The sequence below is a fragment of the Bombus pyrosoma genome, linkage group LG15, assembly GCF_014825855.1.
Source record: "Bombus pyrosoma isolate SC7728 linkage group LG15, ASM1482585v1, whole genome shotgun sequence".
Taxonomy (NCBI): Eukaryota; Metazoa; Arthropoda; class Insecta; order Hymenoptera; family Apidae; genus Bombus; species Bombus pyrosoma.
Window position 1 is genome coordinate 4,323,929 of NC_057784.1, and position 20,067 is coordinate 4,343,995.

A 20,067-nucleotide genomic window follows, 5' to 3' on the forward strand; every position below is an offset into this window, starting at 1 on the left:
CATAGAACGTCCACTGGTGCGACAGAGACGTGTCCGGTGGAAAGCATCGGTGATAGTCGAACGAGGAACAGGGAAAGGCGAAAGAGGAACGAACACGATCGAGGGAAAAAGAGAAGATGGAAGAGGAGAGAGGAGAGAGGAGAGAGAAGGGAGAGAGAGAGAGAGAGAGAGCAGGAGAGGAGACGATGTCCGAAGCGTGCAGGAGAGCAGCGAGGAGGGGAGAAGGCGCTGGCAATCAGGGCGAATGGGGTACGGCACACGCCACACGCCATCATAATGGAATAATGAGGCAAAGACGATAGCAATCGCGCAAAGGCTCCTTTTCCGCGCGACACGTCCGTGCCTTGGCGCGTTGATGCGCGCGACCGCGCACGAGCTCTCTGGAACGTCGTGGACGAATTGAGCGAATCAGAGCCACATCCGATGAGGTCACTTTGGCTCTCTCGGCTGCAGCAGGACCGCGTCAGACTTCTCTTGCCTTGTCCTGTTTCTTTCTTTCGTTCTCTTTCCTCATCGCCCTTCGTCGTCTTGTTAGATCTTACGAATTCCTCCTTCCTTTCCCTTTCTCCATCAGCCACGCGAGATATCCCTGATAGTACAGACGTTTAGAGTTGCTTTATTTCATCGAACCGTGTTCGTCGATAAGATCACCGACGGGAAATTGAGAACGGACGTGAAAAGTTCGGGAACAAGAAGATGGAGGATTTAGATACGAGTTCACGTGATTCGGCCGTTTCCCGGCCGATGAAGAGATTTTTAATGGCCGTGATAACGAGTTGAATGAGAGAGGCTACGAGCATCCAGGAGAGACCGATCCGCTCGCACAGGGAGGTGGAATTTCGAAGACGACGCGAGGAGAGGCAACGTCAGAAGAAGTAAAGAAGCCGTGGCACGTGACCCCAGAGACCGGCAGAGTCAACTCGCTCAAGTAGCCGGGCTCTGCCCTTTGACCCAACCGACAATTTCGAATTATGTCTCTCCGAGAGAGCGGATATACTCTCGTCAGGGACGTCTTGGCCGGGAGGTGGCTCGCTTTGCTCTTCTGAACGGTGCTCCATCCACCGAGGGAACATCGATCAACTGGCACACGAATTTCGAACACCTTTGTCCTCGCCAAACATCGATTCGCGTCTATACGAACGAAGGCGAATGACGCGAACGAGCACGTCAAACGCAATAGGATCGTTAATCACATTTGAAATAAAAGATTTGCTTTCCGTCTATTAATTAGTCGTACTATCCCCGAAGAACAATCGCGGTAAATTTTATTCAAATTTCAGAACACACTGAGAGAGGCGAGCATCTCCGTGTAGAGAATGGCTCGTGCCAGCCGACGGAGAATCCCTGGAGTCCGCGATATGCGCAGTTGTTCTTCCCTGAGGAAGACAAATGATCCACTCGGACGCGAGACAGTTAGCGTATCCGCGGGGAGGCTTGAACGTCGTCGACGAAAGAGAAGAAGAAGAGAAGAAGAAGAAGAAGAAGAAACAGAAGAAGAAGAAGAAGAAGAAGTTGGAGAAGAAGAAGACGAAGAGGAGAGGAGGTTTGGTCTCTCCTTCTTCGTCCCTCCGTTGCAGAAGATGAGCGCGCGCCTTCGGGCAGGCGGACTCGTTCGCTTGATCCCGTGCCATTACGATATTAATGTAATGCCGCTAAAAAGGTGTGTTTGCTCGGTTAGGAGGAGAGGGAGAGGCGAGCCGAGGCGAGGATCGAGCCCACGTAGAATAGTCTCGCCAGATATGGCGTGTGCCTGTGCCGCGGCCACCACCACGGTTATCGTCGTCGCCACCATCGCCGTCACCGTCATCGTCCTCTTTGCTCGTTCTCCGTTGCGGCTCTACACCCGGCTGATCCCCCTGCCGGTTTAAGGAGAACGATTAGACCAGTCGCGAAACGGGACCTGGATCGACATTTTTTTCTTCGCCTCAATTTGGTCCTTGTTTCTCGCATACACGCGCGTATACACGACTCGTTCAACGTTCTCGATCATCGAGAACGCGCCTCGTATCTTCGGACTATCTATTGTTCCCGCGGTATCGCTACAACGGACCTGTCCGGTCGAAATAACGCCACGAATCTTTTGTTCGTTTAAAAATCGTACGAACGCCCGAGGGTACACCGGTTAATGGAGAACTCGGTTCGCAACGAACGCGGAGAGGAGGGAAAAGGTTCTACTCGAGTAATCGAAGACCGAGAAATTATAGTGTCAGATATCCCTTGTTGCTCGCCACTCGTGGAAATCATTATCGTTGGATTTATGATTCTTTAAACGATCGATCAGGTGAGACGCGGCTGTACGCGTCGGTTCTTCGTTTCAGTTTCATCGTGCGCGCCGATACGATACCGCTGAATTTTCGTCCCGCCTCACGGTGACTGTTCTCTTCCCTCCGGTGTCCGTCGTTCTTTCCTTGTTTCGTTCAGTCACGGTCGCTCGCGACCTCGTATCTTTATTCGGTCATGGAGGCAACGAGAGCGGTTGCATGTATATTCACGCCGGTGATCGGTACGACGACGCCGACGCTGGTCGTCGCTGAACGTTCCGGGGGGGAAGTTGCAACCCTTTTTAGCTAGAGGGTATACACGTCGGAATAGTCGTTTTGACATAATTGCGAAAACTGGACTGACCTGTTTCGATACCTCTATGCTCGCTGGAGGACATCTTCTGCCGGTCTTATCTTTCGAGCATCGCATGCAATTCTGCTTCGACGTAATGATAAAATTGTCGCGGCGCAGAACGAGAGGGAAAAGGAGGACAGAACAGAAAGAGTAGGAGAGATTAAGATCGAATCGTATCGAACGTTGTGTCTGCTAGCGCGAAGGACGTCGTTAGCTTTTACAGTTGCAGCTACCACGCTCGTAAACGCGGTCTCGTTACCGGCCACTGCGCTAGGATTCCATGTTTGAAATTTAATGGCTTCAATTAAAGAATAGGATCTTTGCTTTATGGGAACTCTCGAGGGACATCTCTCCGTCTTATCTCCATCTTAATTCACATCGAATGAGTTTATCTTTTGACAGATTCTCTTCGCCCGAGCTATTTCTAACTCAAAGTTTTCACAGACCGTGGCGAGGAAACGAGTCTGTGCATGTGGCGAAGGAAGCCTCGATGGTGTCGTTCAAATGGTATATTAGCGACCAGGTTAAAAACGCGTCTACGGTTTCCGAGTGTGTCGCCTTTCGCTCGAGCATCGCTTTTTGCGGTTTCTCTTCCCTTCGTTTAGCCCGAAGACAGAGCATCGCGCTGCCTTTCAAACCGTAATACGCGTGACGCGCTTCTGGCACGCGTCGAAACCTGCACTTAACGAACCACTTGTGCCCCTAATATTACGTGCCAGCCAAGCGGATATTTATCCCTACGCGCGTAAAGATAATGCATGCGAGGCTCGTGCCGAAATACGCGTCGCTCTCATTCGCGCTCGTTGCCATCATTTCTCCGTTATTCCATGTACAAACGAATCTCTGTATCTGTGAACTATTCAGGATTAAGTCCGTCGAACTATATATTTGAAATTGTAACATCTATATTATCTATATTTTCTCGTAGACAATCGGTACGTATGAAGATAGACGCTGGATTAGGCTATGATCAAAGTGCGAATGCTCCCTCTTTCCTCGTTTTAACGCGATCAAAGCGCATTCTTCGCGCTTTGTCGCGAGAAGCGGCTCTTCCGACGTGAACCAATCATTTTTATTTGTACGTACATTGTACCTTTATTAGCAATCGGAATATAACGTATTCTGTGGTACAATGGTGGTATCTTAAAGAGCTGCTGGTATCTAAAATCTCGTGACGAGGACTTCTGCGACGAGTAGATCTTCTCGTAAATGAATATACGAACAGATCGCTCGATGGCCGTTTAAACTGAACGAACACGAGCGAACGCTTGCTCGCTTGTTCTAAACGCGGCTTTACCAATGAACCATCTGAGAATCGAAATGCGTACACACATAAAAGTTTATGTATATACATATTCGATTGCTCTCGAAATGACAGTTCGTCAGAAGACGCGCACCCGCCGTAGCCTCGTCCGGCTAGGACAGAACAAAGACGAAAGAAATTTGAATATCCAAGGACCTCTTTATTCCACGAGGAGGAGGACGCTTTTGTCCGACGGGAGAGACGAAGGATCGACTAGTCGGAATCGAAGGGAGGAACGAAGCGCGGACGACGCGGGGGCAGCGTGTTTACGGTAAAAGTCATCCAACCCGGGAGAGTATCGACCTCAACCTTCTCCTCGCTCGGTCGTCCCTCTCTCTGGACGCTCCAATTTCAAGGTCGCGACGCGTGGCAGACCGGACCGAAAATTTCCGCGAGATTCCCGTACTTCCGGCGTCGAAATCCGCCGCGTCTGTAACGACGCGGGATCGGGTAGGTGGTTTCGAGGCGCGCGAGCGAGCAACGAAAGGAGATAAGTCGAGGCGAAGTTACCAGGACGAGCGCGAAGCCGAAGAGAAATGCGAAAAGAGAAGAAGACGAAGAAGAAGAAGACGAAGAAGTCGAAGAGGAGGGGGACAAGTATGAGGGAGAATGAGAAAGAGGAGGGAGGAAGAAAGAAGCAAAGAAAGACGCGCTCTCTCTGGCGTGGGGGTGCGCCCACGCCAGTGACGTCACCCGGCGAACGTTGGCAGTGTTACCGGCGATGAACGCGTTGGTGTTCAAACCTCCGCGAGAGGAAACAGGAGGGAAGAACAGAAGGGAGAGAAAGAGAGGCATCGTAGCGCGCGCGTCGAGGAAGGGAATCATCGCGCGAGAGGAGCAAGAGGAACACACAGGAGGAGACGGTGTACGAATAAGCGAGACAGGGCTAGAGGCAAGATGAAAAGCAGGAGAAGGAAGGAAGAAGCACACGAGGAGACAAGTCGAAGCGGGAGGATCACGAGTGGAAGAAGAACGGACGAAGAGGAGAGAGATGAAGGTTGGCGTGCTGTCGCGATGAAGAGGGGCGGCGGTGAGGCGGGAACAAGGGCGGGGGAAAGGAATGAATGGAAATCGCGGAGAGACACGCGGGAGAGACGGATGATTCGAAAGGAGCGGAGGAGACGAAGACGGTGCGCGTTGCCGTGTGCGTTTTAAAGAGAGGAGTAAAAAAAGAAACGTCTCGGACGAGGAGAGGAGGCGACGGACGAGGATCAGGGCGTCTTCAGGAGGAAGAAGGAAAGGAGGGGAGGCCCGCGTATAGGTGAGGAGCGTGTACAGTATCGGGAGTATGCACGGGGTGATGTTGACGACACGTGACGCCAGCGAATCTCGTCTCGCCGGTCGCGAGGATCGCCGCCGCCGTCACCGCCACCGCCACCGTCACTGCCACCCGCAGCAACACCACCAGGAGCACCAGCAGCCGCGGCAGCAGCCTCCTCGCGCGCTCTCTCCGCGCGCGCGAGCGCTCTCTCGAGGCGACCGACCACTTCCCGCGCGAGCCGCTCTTTATTAGTCTACCGCGGACCATCGCGAACCCCTTTGGCTGCTTCGTCGGCTCCAGCATCCACGAACTGTTCCTCGACGTTGTACGAGTTCCTCCTAAAGTCGTCGAGAGGAACCCGTCGCTGGCGGACCCCTTCGTCCAGGGAAAAAGAAGAGAAACGAACTCCCTCGGGGAGAGTCCGCCGGTGATCCAGACCGGAAAACGCTCGGTGAGCGACAGAGACGCGCGGGCGGCGGCAGGCTGGTCGTACGGGAGGAAGGGAGAACCGACTCGGTGTGGAAGAAGAGGAGGAGAAGAGGACGAACAGAGCGAGAAAGAGCAGGATCCACCAGTGATACGATACCGGGCAGCACGCGCGCCGGTACGTCGGTTTATCGGGCGCGAACTACGAGCGAACCTTCGACTTCCGACCGAAGCGCGGAATTGAGAACGCTCCCAGTGTCAAAGTCATCCTGTTACTCCATCGAGGCATTGCCTAGTTTCTATTGGATTTCCACGAAGACGTCGACGGATCGATTACGACACTGGGTCGACTGGATCCACCGTAATACGTTGGACACTAACGAAGTTTGCGAGTTTCGGATAAAGTTTCGGGCAACGGATAAAGTTAAAGCAACTCTGTCGCGGAAAGATTTCTCCGGCGCTTTCTTCTCCTCCTGATTAACAGGGAGAAATTTGATCCACCAGTGCCGCGCTTTCTACCTGTCGTTCGAGTGGCCAAAGGAACGAAAGAAGAAAAAAGTATTTTTCGACGATTCCGTTGGAACACCGCCCGCGTGAAAATCTCTCTTTATCCGTTGTCCCCGAGAGTGGAAACGCAAACATCTCGAGCGGTGGCTGTCCGCTGGCCTGTCCAAACGCTTCCGCGAGTGTCCTGTTCGTCGAACGAGGAACTGATCGATCGCGACAGTGATTTCGTTGACGTTTCTCTAACAGCGACTTCCTGCGGCCGGTTGTCGCGTCGAATCGCTCCGTTGATCGTCCGTCGCGCGCACAGAGACCGACCGGACGCGACGGTGACGCTCGCGTCGTCGGTGACGTCGTGACATGTGCGATAGCCTGGCCTCCTCTTCGTTACCACGCTCGTGCACTTTATCGCGGCTATCGTCCTCGTCCTCGTCCTCGTCGTGGTCATCGTCGACGAGAATAAAGGAGCACAGGGTGCCGTCGGTGGTTGGCGAGCAGCGGATAGAAGGCAAGAGGAGCGAGAGCACGTGGACGACTGGCACCGCGACGAGGGCCGGCGGCGCGACAGGTTGAAAAGATGCTGGCACTGGCGATGCGCCGCGAACACACGACCGGGCGCAGCAATTACGAGCCCGCGAATCCGCTCGCGGGTTTCGACCACTTGCAGCATAACAGCGGCAATCCGTTCGCGGTGGTGCCCTCGTCGGAGGGCCGGCTACGCGAAACCGGCCCGGAGCCCGACGGCGAGTTGCAAGAATTCGTAGACATCGCTCAGGTACAGCAGCTCCTGCAGCAGCAGCAGCAACAGCAACAACAACAACATCAACAGCAACAACAGCAACAGCAACAACAGCAACATCACCACCACCATCATCAGCAACAGGTGGCGGCCGCTGCGGCTGCGTCCTGTATCTGGGGAGCGGTATATCCTCCGCCACCTCCTGCACTCGGATACCATCATCACCACCATCACCATCACCACCCACCGCCACCACCTTCAGGTAACGTTATCACTCGGTTTGACACCTTAGTAAGTCGAGGCCTTTTAGGATTCATTTCACGTAGACGATTCCAGGAGGTGTCTCCTCGAAGATAGAAATAGCGAGCAGATCACTGTGATTTGTCGCCACTAAATCTAGAGTGCAGAGTCTAGAACGTCGAGCGTCGAGTGGTCCACGATACGGCTACGTGCTTCTTATCGGGAATTTCTTTATGGATCGAATACAACGCGAGGATGGATACGCTCGGCGTAGGCATAGCTGCCCCTGAAGACAGTTTTTCGTAGGATTGGATCGCCTCTTGGTGCGCGGCAACACGTTGCTACCGGTATTGGCGCCGATCTAAACACTCGGTGATAATCGATCTTTACGAGCGACACGTCGAAACCTGTATTTCAAGACCGGCTATTAAGTTTCTTGTCACCACTCGAATGTGGCTCGAGGGGCTTCGGGTGTATCGCGCCAACGTCGACGGTGTTGGCCGCGAAACGTCGAACCGCGGGCCCCGTTAAGATCCTGTCGCGATTAACTTCGCCTCTGTTCTGAAATATACTATGAATTCTCGTTGGCACCGCGGATTTTCTCGTTCGCCGGACCGATACTCGGAGACAGAACGTTCCCTTTCCATTGTCTTATCGTGGACCGGTAGACGAAGTGTAAGAGATATTCTCTTTTAATTTAACCACAGCCTGGAATCTTCCGTGTGATCATATCGATGACAACGTCGATGGATTCGAAGACTCCAGCATGGACTAATGGCTTTTACCTATTTCTCACCTGACTGTATTTTACGACGAGGTATCGAGAGCAAAAGTGGACTAATAAACCGAGTAATTCTCTATCGCCGATATAATATTCAGTGTAACTAATTTCGTTACGTTATGTGGACTTGATTTGGAGGAAACGAGTTCCTCCACTTTTATGCGATTAACCTGTTTTCAACGAGAATGATTTTGATGTAACAACTTCTGTATTTATGAATCTTTTATTCCTTAACGTGTCGCATCGTATCTGGCAAAATTAAATTATATTTATACTTGCGAAGACCGTCTTTATTCGTTCTACAATTTCGGTTCTCTTCCATCAATTTTGAACTCTATAATCACAAAAATGTTTGATTCAGCAACTGCTCGGTTAATAGATTTAATACATTTGTGTAAATTAACGCAAAGGAAACTCGTATTCGGAAAGATGTGACTTCAATTTTGCTCTCCGATGTCTCAAATAGTCGCTTGCACCTTGTTTCGCTTCGCTTGTCAAATGCAAAACGCTCTGCTTTTTTTCGCGATCCTCGCTGGTGACGGGTATGTTCGATTGGCGTCTGAACAAACAACAAGAAAAAGGACGATGTATCGGCGAATGAGAACGCGCGAACGCGAGCGAGAGATCGACGCGATGTTGCCGTCGGACCGCGACAACCGCTGGCCCGCCATCCATCGAGAAAGATTTCACTGACAACGAATAAAAGTCGTTTTAATCATCGACGACCAACGACAACGTTGATTGTTATTTTATCGAATAGACTGGAACACAAGGGTGAATATTAAGATTATTGCTGAACGAACAGCACGCTGTTGGAGATAAGATTAACGATAACGTTGACCGGTGATTAATTACGCGATTAACCCTTCGGACGTAGCTGTCTATTGTTTGCCAAGTGTGAATATACGTGTTCTAATTTTACAAACGTCGACGACTGCATACCGTGTAGGTACTATGAGAAATAAGCGCGTTTAATGTTGCCCGTTATATCTTTTTTATCGTCAAACGCGTATAGACTATGCCGTGAAAAGGACAGCAGATTAATACGGCTATGGTCGAGGTGGTTGGTTAAATAAAGAAGTGGAACTGTAAAAGGAAAGTATCGATGCTTGGTGCCCTGTGTACGACAACCTGATGAAGGATTTTCATTTATAAGCGAACGCGAAGGTCATTTACGTGCGAAGATAAAAGAGAATAGATTCTAAGATATAGAAACATGTTAAAGTTGAAGTAGGAAAATGTGACATTTTCGTAGGTTTCCGTTCGTTTCTTCGTTCGACATGTAAACTCGAACGACCGATCGATCTGTTAATTACTTAGCTCGCGGATTATGCGATACAGCATTTACGATAACGTGTGATACGTGAAATGTCCAATTTTTATTCTACCGATTTTCGAAACATCCTCCATTGTTCTCTATTGTTATAGATACGTCATTATTTTTAAGATTCGATGAACAATGAGTATAGATATAAAATTCAATATATAGAAATCTGTATAAATGCTTGGAAATCGAAGGTTTCGTATACCTACAACCCGATAGAAACAAAGATAATGAAAACATCGATAGTCAAGATCAAACGACGTAAACACGGAACGAGACCGTACCAAAATACAAGTGAAAATACGGTAAACGGGTTTTAAGATGTTCGTGAAGCGCACATTTCTGACACTAAAGGGCACATACGTTAGAAACTCGAGAATGACAGCTCTAGGTAGGGTGACACGATATACCCGATCTATATGACTGGAGCTATAGATATACACGCGCAGACATTAGGGGTTGATGCGAAAGATAGGAGAAAAGAGGTCAGACAGCGCGGTCCTCGATCTTCTGACGCGCTGTAATGTCATTAAGGATGCCGACCGTGACGATTAATGAAAGAGGCTCGATCGTCAGTGGCGTAAAAAAGCTAGCGAAACGAGCTCGGGCGTGAGCGTGTCGTTTAAAGACAATGGCGAGAAACGCTGACTGTGGCGAGAGGAAAGGAGACCTGCGAATCGTGATTTGCCTTTCAATTTAAAATTGAAATAAATCTTTCATGTACAGTACGGATGTTCGTTCATAAGTATCAGTTCAAGTCGAAAGCTTCGCGCTGTTTTTCTTTTCTAATTATCTTATCGCAAGTTTCAGAAGCATAGGGAAAATACAGCGTGTATAATTTTGTCCTTGGCTGGGAGGCGACTTTGAAATTTAGAATATCGTCGATCGATATGTTTAAAGAAGAATCTTCCTCTGTTTCATCTTGAGATTAAATACGAGTTGATCCAGCTCTCTAAATATCTCCAAAATATCGATTATCGTAGCCATTGGTTTTTTCACGGAAGTTTCTTCTTCGTCGATTTATCATTTGTTTTTAAAAAATGTGCAATCTTAAATTTTCTTCCCTTTTCAATTAAACCCAGAAGTTCAAGAGCCCATAGCTCGTGATCTTCACTTCCATTGTAATTCATTTCCATCGTAGCGTGTGTCTTGTAACGTGGAATATAAAATATATCGTAGTAAAATTTGTTGGAATCTTCCAATAAATGCAACGAGTAGATTTCCTAGTGTTCGTGACCAGCGATGCACTTTCGTCTATTCATATTTTCGTCTGCTTTCGAAACTTTCCTCATCGACCTTGATCGTTCGTGATTTACACTTCTGGGACGACTTTAAAGGAGAATCGGAAGGAAAAAAAAAGTAAGGGTGATGTCTTTTAGGAGCAATTTAGGACACTCGAGCGTAGTTTATGTGTAGTGGCTTCGGTAAACCGAAGGGTCAACGCCGTCGGCCTGAATTCGTACGAAAAGAAAGATTAGAAGTCCGAACGATCCCCCTCCGAGAGGAAACGATTAGAAGAACGGTGGACGGTTGTTGCTGGACCACGCCTAACCTTTCCCTCGTACATAAATAGAATTATTCGTTGCTACATGGAGTTTTTGATATGTGTAACACAAACGGGAATCCTCACTCGGAATCAATCTGAATCTTAAACTGGTCGAGCGTTAAAAATTCTTCTATAAGCTTGCCATCTTGATAGTATAATACGTACACTGGATCTCGTAACTGGTCGTAAGTATAAAACCACCGAAGAATTTTCGACTTTTATACGTTTATATATAAATCTTATTTTATTTATTAATTTTGATAAAAATCCGAGTATACCACGCTTGAAATCGTATTTGAGAACGATTTATCATTCTGTTGCACCCGAGAAAAGATCGAAAGGATCATCGGAAAGGAAGAAAAACGATAGGAAAGTAGTTTATACTTGTTCCTTTATAGACTGTGGATATTTATGCGCATTTATATTTTTAGGGAGATAATTTAAAAAATGGAAGCTACACATAGGTGAAAAATTGTTTCGTGTACCAAATATTGTAACGAGTACACCGCACTTTGAATATTTTCTATGTTTCTGCGTATCACGTGCACTCTGTACGTTTTTGCATCTTTAAATTTGCCAAAAACGCGTAAAAACCAGCAATCCATTCGTAACTATAGAACCTGCGTAACAGAATATTTTACTACAGCAAGAAATTGAACTTTGAGCTCAAGATACGATAAAGTGAAATTTGTGACAGTAGCTTTCGCAACTGCGCTCAGTTTTGCATATTCCTAATTATATCTTATAGTTGTTTCCAATTACATCTCGCACTTCGTGCTCGGGTACGAAGCAACAAATTGTTTAACATTAGAACCACCACATCGGTCAAATTGACTGGTTTTACAATTTTATTTTTAAATTTCTACTTCGTGTTATATTTTCTTCCACAGTGATGTAATGACTTTCGCAACGATAACTAAAAGAATTATATAATGAATTTTATTTTGTTTTCTATGTATTCAAACTGAAAATAATTTTGTATCAAGGCTACTTATACCGACGCCAGTCAAAGTGGCTGGTACTTGTCAAAGTGTAAAAGGGTGCTGCAATCTGTTTATCGAACCCCAATTAACCAGATTCCTCGTTTTGTACAACTTACCACGCGTTTTTTAAATTTTACCGCGTATCATTCGATATGACGATATCGGTTATCGGGAAAATTCCGGCTCGATCGCTAGATCGCTAGATGATAACGCCAGAAATACCACATCAGTCGAAATGACTAATTCTACAATTTTATAAATGTGTCGACCCTCGTTCATCTTTAGGAATCATAGTCGCAGATGGATTAATAATACCAAAAATACACTACATAACATGGAATCGCTTCTGTGAGAAAATAATAAATCGATAAATATAAAAATATTCCATTATTAGGTATTTTTTAAAGACCAGTCATTTTCACTGGTTTTGGTAGAAATAGCTTCGTCTTAACTATCATCGGTAGTTCTAGTGTTAAATGATATTATAGCTGCGAACTCGTATGTTTCATTCTTTCCAGTCGTTCATCTCGTCATTTAATTCTTGGGGTTTGAAAAAGTTGCATCGAAGTTCGATGCGTTAACAAGTGGTTGGTTCGCCTCCCTCGATGCGTTTGAACCCTCGCTTAACCCCTTCGTTATGTAATGGGCGCATTGAGTGTAGCAGACCTTCCTGTCAAAACCAACCGACCTCGACATTTTCAGTTCGTTAAACTGTCACAGTTGTCTTCTTCGAGTTCCGATACTACTATCTACCTACACAGTTTCAGCTATTTCATTGAACTTTTTCGCATACAATGCGTAACAATATGTTCATAGAACGAGCCATCATATCCTTATTACGAGAATAAATTCCTCGAGTTTGAGAACGGTCGACTCCATAGTGCCATTCACAATTTCCCAGCGAGTTCGCAGGTAGCCAATGGGAGACGAGATTTTTTTCTCATTCAGAATCAGTGACGGGACGAGACGTGCGGGCAGCAGCTTTCATAGATCATTGTTTAAAGTGTCGTGGCTTTGTATGGTAACGCGAAGTAAATCGTACGTACACTCCTGACATTTCGTTATTATTGTACGACCCATAAGACAGGAAATCGTACATCATGCACGAACCTACGGTGGGCGGGTAAAAGGGAACGAGTCACCTTCTTCTCTCGGCTCATTGGCGTTCCCCGCGATGTTAAGTGTTTATACGCCCTCCGTCTTTCCCTCTTTCCCTCGTCTGGAAACTGTAAATTCTTCGCGAGCCAACATTTTTCACCGGTTCCTTCGTTCTCATTGAAAACGTTCGATTTTCATGTTACAATGTACCAACGGTACGATCGATGTATACGTAGCAAAGCTGCGAATGTGAACAGATTTCAGACGTAATCTGCTGTGAATTTCGTAGAATATATTTTTCTGTCTTTGCATCTTTAGGAAACTACACGAACGTACAGTGGTTCGCGAATATATTCGAACGCTTGTTGGCAACTTTTTTCGATACATTTGAAATTTTGAAATTCTATTACGTATACTGGAAAAGTTTGCAAGAAATCTGGAAATGTACACAGAAGTCGCGACATATTTAGCGCAAGTATATTTTTCGCGATGATCGCAAAACTGTTTAAACGATCGATCATCCATCGTCGAGTTTCGTTATTATTATCGATTTAACCGATATAATCATGAATATAATCGTGTAACGAAACTTGAAAATGTTTTACACGACACGCACAATATATAAACGCGAAAGCTTTCTAAATAAATGGTAGATATCCAAATACTTTTCCTGAGCCAATGTAATCGCATTTCTGTCTCAACAAAAGTAAATATCGTATTAAAAGTAAAAAAATATTCGTATGATTTTAATAACTGCAAGAGTAGAAAATCTGGCTACAGTCATTTTGGCTGGTTGCTGGAAACGACGTCTCGAATCTCGCCGCACATGAAAGGGAAACATGTAGTGTAGAGCATGGAAATCGCGAAGCGTTACGTAAAAGCCGCGAGCCAGAGAGAACTAGGCTCCCGGGAAATTTGGCAAACACGACGAGCCTGGGGCCAAGATCGACGAACTTACTCGAACGTGTTAACGCCATCCGGTCTGATAAAAACGAGTCGTCCATTCCGGTACGATCGTTCATCGATCTGTTTCCACTTGACAAGGGAAAAAATCTAGAGTACGCTTCTTGAGAGTTCATTGTCGTTCGTGGATATGGGTCACAGACGGAAAGTGGAATGCAGCTTGACAGACGGTTCGCTATTTCACGTACAGCGACGACTAGATGAGGGAAATGGGCTGTGGGAGGCGAGATGTCATTGTTTCGAGAGACTAGGGACGATCATTTCAATTGATTAACACGTTCGCTGCCACTAAAATACAGCTATTTCTCTCCAGAAGTTGCTTATCCCCTCCTTATCAGAAATTGTTTTCGGTTTAACTTTAATTCAGATCTACTACGATCCCCGAATTTTTGCATTTCAATCTCGTTTTGATAATATTTTCAAAGAAAATGTTTAACGCGTACCAGTAACAATTTTTTCACCTTTCGCTCGAACTTGAGATATCTTTTGACGTTAGAAAAGTACGATCGAACGAGAAACGATGGAACGAAGGGAACAGGGTCAAACCTTTCTCGACTGTACGCGACTCTAGACAAGAAGCTGAACCAGTTGATTTAGTGAAATTTTGCGTACCGTGTGCAAACTTGGTGACTCAATTACGTAACAGAGAAAATTTCATCTGGAGAGTTTCGACAATTTCCAACATTCCGCGAAACTGTAATACCTACGATGACGTTGATTGTTTGACGCGAAATGCGTTTGATGTACACGTCAAAAATTATTGAAATTGGTTTGATAAGAGAATTGACACGTGCAACGACGTCATCGATGACGACAGCCATTAGACGTAGAGCCGTATTGGCCTGTTATCTGTAGTCAAACTCGCGTATGAGTCGTTCTAAGTTTTTATCGGCTAATAAAATCGTTCGATCGATTTCGCACGCTTACGTTAACTGACGTGAGTCATCGTGAGAGATTTCGAGCCAAAAGCCTTTTTGCACGTTCCAGTTGGAGATGGTTCTCCTCTTGTTCGCGCGATTTCCGTCGCGCAATTTTGTTTTTAGTACTCAAAATGTGCCAAACACGCGGTTAAGGAAGTAAGCATCGATTCCAAGACGTTTCATCGTATAATATGTACACGTAATAACTCGAAACATACACGGCTCGCGGCTCGAGATTATAAACATCCATTCGTCATACTTGGCCGGCGATCCAACTATGAGCCAGTCGGTTGCTATTGCCAAAACCACTGTGGTCGTCATCGATGATGCATACGTCACAAAGTTGGATCGCGCGTTGCTAGTACGTCGTCGAACAATCTGAATCAGTGAACTGAAATAAACGTCGATTCTTTCCCGGTTTAATCATAATTTCTCGCACTGTCGGTACTATTTCTGCAAATAATAACGGATGCCTTTCGGATGAGATTATGCTCTGCGTAGTAACTACGGTGAAAATTTCACTAGTTTGACCCGTGATATTTTAGTGTTGCAGCTTTCGTGCTGAAAATGCAAATTTCGCTCGGGTGAAAGAATTTTGTTCGGCGCATATTCGAGACATCCTACGTTAAACTAGTACCATTTCGGTACACGATCAAATACGTGTGTTGGATTGGGTTATGACATATGAAATTTCAAATTTTTAAAACACGATGTCTCGCCGAACTTTGATAAAGGCGTTTCCAGAAACCGTCACTTTTAATCTTTTAGGATAGAAAATTGTATTAATTTCATAACAATCGAAGATCCTTCTTAATTATATACTTAGTATTTTGAAAACATTTTTGTTATCCATAGAAAATCAATATCCACAGAAAACGAATTAAAACGTTTATATATTGTGTAATAGTGATTTCGAGAAAGAAAATGTTATATCATAATTGAATAATAAGGCTTTGATCTATTTCTTAGACAACACACGTAAACAATATTCTATGTGACAGTCTGAGCATTTAAAAGCTATTAACAAATGATCTTCTACCTTAAACTTTCTTCTTCGAACCAATTTCCTAAAAAACTTTCATCAGTCTTTTCGCAAATAAAATATGTAAAGTGAAGAAATATGACACGGAAAACTCTGAAATTTGAAACGATATATGAAATAATTTGTACAAAAAAAAAAAAAATAATAATAATAACAACGCTGTTTAAAGAAAGGAATTAAAAAATTTATATTATTTAATAGAGTAACGTTTAACTCGATACGTAGGATTGAATAATTAATTAGGACATTTCAACGAGCGAACAAACGAAAGAAAAGATCATTGAATTGTAAGAACTGCGAAGGCAGTAAAACCTCGTGAGAGGATTGCGAGACCATAAACGCGATTCGTCATCCCCTAACGCATCACGTAGACCATGAACACGGACTACCGTTTCTCAACCCTTAATTAAATTTTATCTCGCTAACGCAATAAACAACGATAAACAACAAATGACGATTGAATCTTATCTTATTCGTACAATATGAATAAAAAGGAGCAGCGTTAATAATCTCAATTGAAACGACGAAACACGATTCTCCGCGCATAAGCTCCGGGAGAAGGTTGTTCAGTGGTAAACGCGATTCGTCACTCTCGTCTACCGTCGAAGTCGTCGCTCGTCGCTCGTTACCGGATGTCTTAATAAACAATGCTAACGATTTCCCGCTGAATTACACGCCGTTGTCCGGTTGTCACGAACGTTGCGCGAATTTGCGTCAATTTAATGCGACGGTGTTCAAATTTTTGTAAAAATGTTGCAAACTTGTGTGAAAAGTATCGCACACGTGGGAGAAGCCGATAAAAAACCGATAGAAAACCTTACAGTAGAATAAAACCATATATCGTTCCGACATATTTTCGCAACTGATTCTGAAAGATCAATAGCCGTTTGGCAAGTACGTTTCGCTATAGTACAATTTTGGCCAATGGATTTTTATTACGAAACACGCGAGTCATTGAGTTTCTCTTCATAGTCTGGCGATCTCGTTTTCGACGATTCTCAAAGGTATCATAGCGTTTTTGGTAAATCGATAGAGTTGTTGCAGGCTTTCACGCATTTATCGGAAATTTAATACTAAAGTGCGTAGAGTGCGCATAATATTCAAAGTACAATGTCCGTTACAACGTTTACCGGTCGTTCGTATTCATGAAAATACATCCAAAGTCTACTAATTGGTGGATAAGTTAAATGGCGAAATATGTTAACAGTATACATAATATTTTTCCAAATTGTCGTCTCAATATCTAGTTACATCTCCATCTTGAGATGCAAGGATTTAGCAGACAGTGTTGGCATATCCCGGGGGAAACCGAGGTAAAATCGATACTTAAAAGATTATATTCGGAATGAAAGATTATATCCTCGCTGTTCGTAAATTATTAGCAAGAGGCTAATTGTACACGGCATCGAACGAGATTAACCAGACGATAAAAATTTCATTAATTATTAAACACGTTCGTAACAATGAAAATCGCGAGACATGCCAGAATCGACGACCAAACACGCGTGCTGTCCACCGTACTAATTAATAATTAAGCCATGCGCTGAGTCGACGTGCCCTGTTGTTCGTCGAGAACGTTTCGTGCGGCGTACTTGTGAAAAGCTCGCGAGTAAAAGTGAGTAACGTCTGCCGGGAGTTGTCGTTCGTGGAAATTGGTTTACCTGCGATGGAACTGGGAATAACGCGAGCCCCTTTGAATACCCACGGGTCATTACGTTACATGCGCAAACGACTCGAGTTTTACGGTTCATCGTCGGAACGACGCGCGTCGCAACGTTTGACGTTGAAGTTGACGCGACCATATCTTGTGCAACGTTCGTATTCGTCACGTTCGCGACAGCGTTCGTGAAATTCGTCAATTTCGTTTCTGACGACGAAATATTGACGAGCATCGAAGAAGGAACAGGATTGTATCGATTGACGAAAGACGATATTTTAGATCTGACGAGGATGATGAACTATATATTATTCCATCGATCATCTTCGCTTCTTCTGGAAATCAATTTCATCACTCAGATACGTGTTCCGGTCTTTTAGAAGTGAAACTGGCGAGAGATAATATCTAATAATCTTGTATTGGGTGGTTTGGAAAATTTATAGCGAGTATTAAGAAAGATTCAAGTAGAATTAGACTTTTCGTTTTTCTCCGGATGATTTTTGCAGGCTTCTGAAGCGTTTCATTTCTTGCCCACGTCTTTCGGGAATGTTTCATGAAGATACGATAATAGTGAGCAATAAACAATAACGAGAATAACGAGAATAATTCTAACGAGTATGTGTTCATAGGAAACTGTAACTGTCAATGCATGTACACAATATACGAGTATGCAGGACTATTGAACGTGTTGATGCATCTATTGATGAGACGAGTTGATACTTGGTGTAGTCAAATATATTTAAAACTGTTTGTAGTACAGAGTTTGTCGTCGTTCGCTAAGCGTTGCTTGTTATGCGTATACACGGTAATGAGTACGTTCGCTCGATGACAATCGCTCTAAGATCGCTCGATACTCACTAATTAACTGATTACTGATTATAAGATACTGACTGACTGATAACTGACTCTTCCAAAGACTGTCTTAATTATCGTGTTCGTATATCACAACGATGTTAATAATTCGGAGGCAAAACAACAACATGATTCGAATTGTCTTATGATTGATGTACCGCTACACGAGTACGTATTTCACTGTTGGTCATTGATTTGTTATTTTCAAATAACCGGTTTCCAGACGGTGGATCAGCTTAGAAAATTAATCGATTTTGGTAAATTAGAAGGTAAATTACTTAGCTTGACTCAAATATCATTCGTTTTTAAATAAACCAAACTTGTCTGTTCTATCGTCCAGACAGAACGATATTCTTCCAGATGGCTCAAAAATCTTATTTGATTTTAGCGAATTACAAGACAAATTACTTAACTCGATTCAAATAATCCTACCGTACCTTAGCTTATTTCCTTCGCATAATATTCTTCTAGATCGGTAAAAAATCGTTCATAACCGATTTTCCGGAATTACAAGGCAAATTACTCGACTTAACTCGAGTAATCCTACTTCACCTTACCTTATTCTATTCAAGCACGACAATGCTCCTGTAAGAATCGGTCATAACCGATCTTGCCGAATTACAAGGCAAATTACTTAGTTCCAGTGAAATAACCCTACCTTAGCCTATTCTCTTCAGACAGGACAATATTCTTCTTATTTATATACCTTCCCTTTTTTCTCTCTTGTCCTCCCTTTCGCCGTTAAGCGCACTTAACTTTCGATAATAACGGTAGTAAGGCTGAATGATCGACAGGGAGCCGTTGGATTACATAAATCAGCCTGTGTACACTGCGCGAGCCGCGTGTTTGCGCTTACTTCATCGCGTCGCCCGTGCATATTTCTTCGCTCGCCACGCGAAAATCTTTTCGCTCGTTCACCGGTTTGTCGTCGGTCAATGACACGGACGAGTTGCTCGGGGACGGCGTATCGGATACGTTCGCGAATCCGTGAAAACGTTTCGCACGGAATAAAACCAATCTCCGGAAATCGTCGATCGGCAACAGGCGTTGAACATCGCGCGGCTCCGGGATCGATGCTAACCGGGATCGATCGTCGTTCCGTCCGATTTTATACGGAACACATTGTTATGCAAAACGGAGGACGATCGCTGCGAATGATTCCCGGTCCCTTCTCCTTGAATCTCTCGCGCGAATGCATTCCTCGCTAGAGAAAGAAATAATTCCGATCTTCCTCGCGTCCCCCCGCTCTCTTCCACATACTCAGATTCTCTCAACGTGTTTCGTTTTCTACGGATCCTGTGGCGTTACAGGTATTGGCGAGGATAACATCGTCGAATTTGTATATTACGATCTTTACCTGTTTATCGAGTTTTTGTTTACGGATTATTGATGATTATCGACACACTTTTTAGTAGTTTCCTAATGAATATTTAAAGTAGAATTTTTTTACCTGGTTTGACTGGAAGATGTATATTTATCATTTTACTGATATTACTTAACGATATTAAGATTAAATTTGAAATGTCGTACGCGAAAGAGTTACAGCGACGGCAAAAATAATTCCTACGATATCGTATTTATTTTTCGAAAAGCGTCTGCGTTAATTGATTATTTCCTGGATCACGTAGAATGTAACGATCTTTATCTAAACACATATCTCACCGCGTAAAGTTCTCTAACTTAGATAATAATAATTATTATTACTAATGTAGATACCTTTGGTGTCACGCCTACGTCTCTTATCATAACATTATCGTCTAATTGGTAATTAGTACCGGCATTTACTACGTTAATTAATATAACTGAATAGGT

General features: G+C 44.6%; 1 protein-coding gene across 2 annotated transcripts in view; it reads left to right on the top strand.

Annotated features, from left to right (window-relative positions):
• Nucleotides 1-5,014: 5,014 nt before the first annotated feature.
• The window catches only part of LOC122575415 (alpha-protein kinase 1-like), a 36,525-nt gene continuing 21,472 nt past the window's right edge, over nucleotides 5,015-20,067 (top strand). Inside the window, exon 1 of one of the 2 annotated variants that reach the window (XM_043744286.1) lies at nucleotides 5,015-7,111. In XM_043744286.1, coding sequence (XP_043600221.1) covers nucleotides 6,688-7,111 — 424 coding nt within the window. In that variant the 5' untranslated portion in view covers nucleotides 5,015-6,687. The remainder of the gene's footprint in view (nucleotides 7,112-20,067) is intronic. The other variant, XM_043744285.1, reaches the window with a different exon arrangement.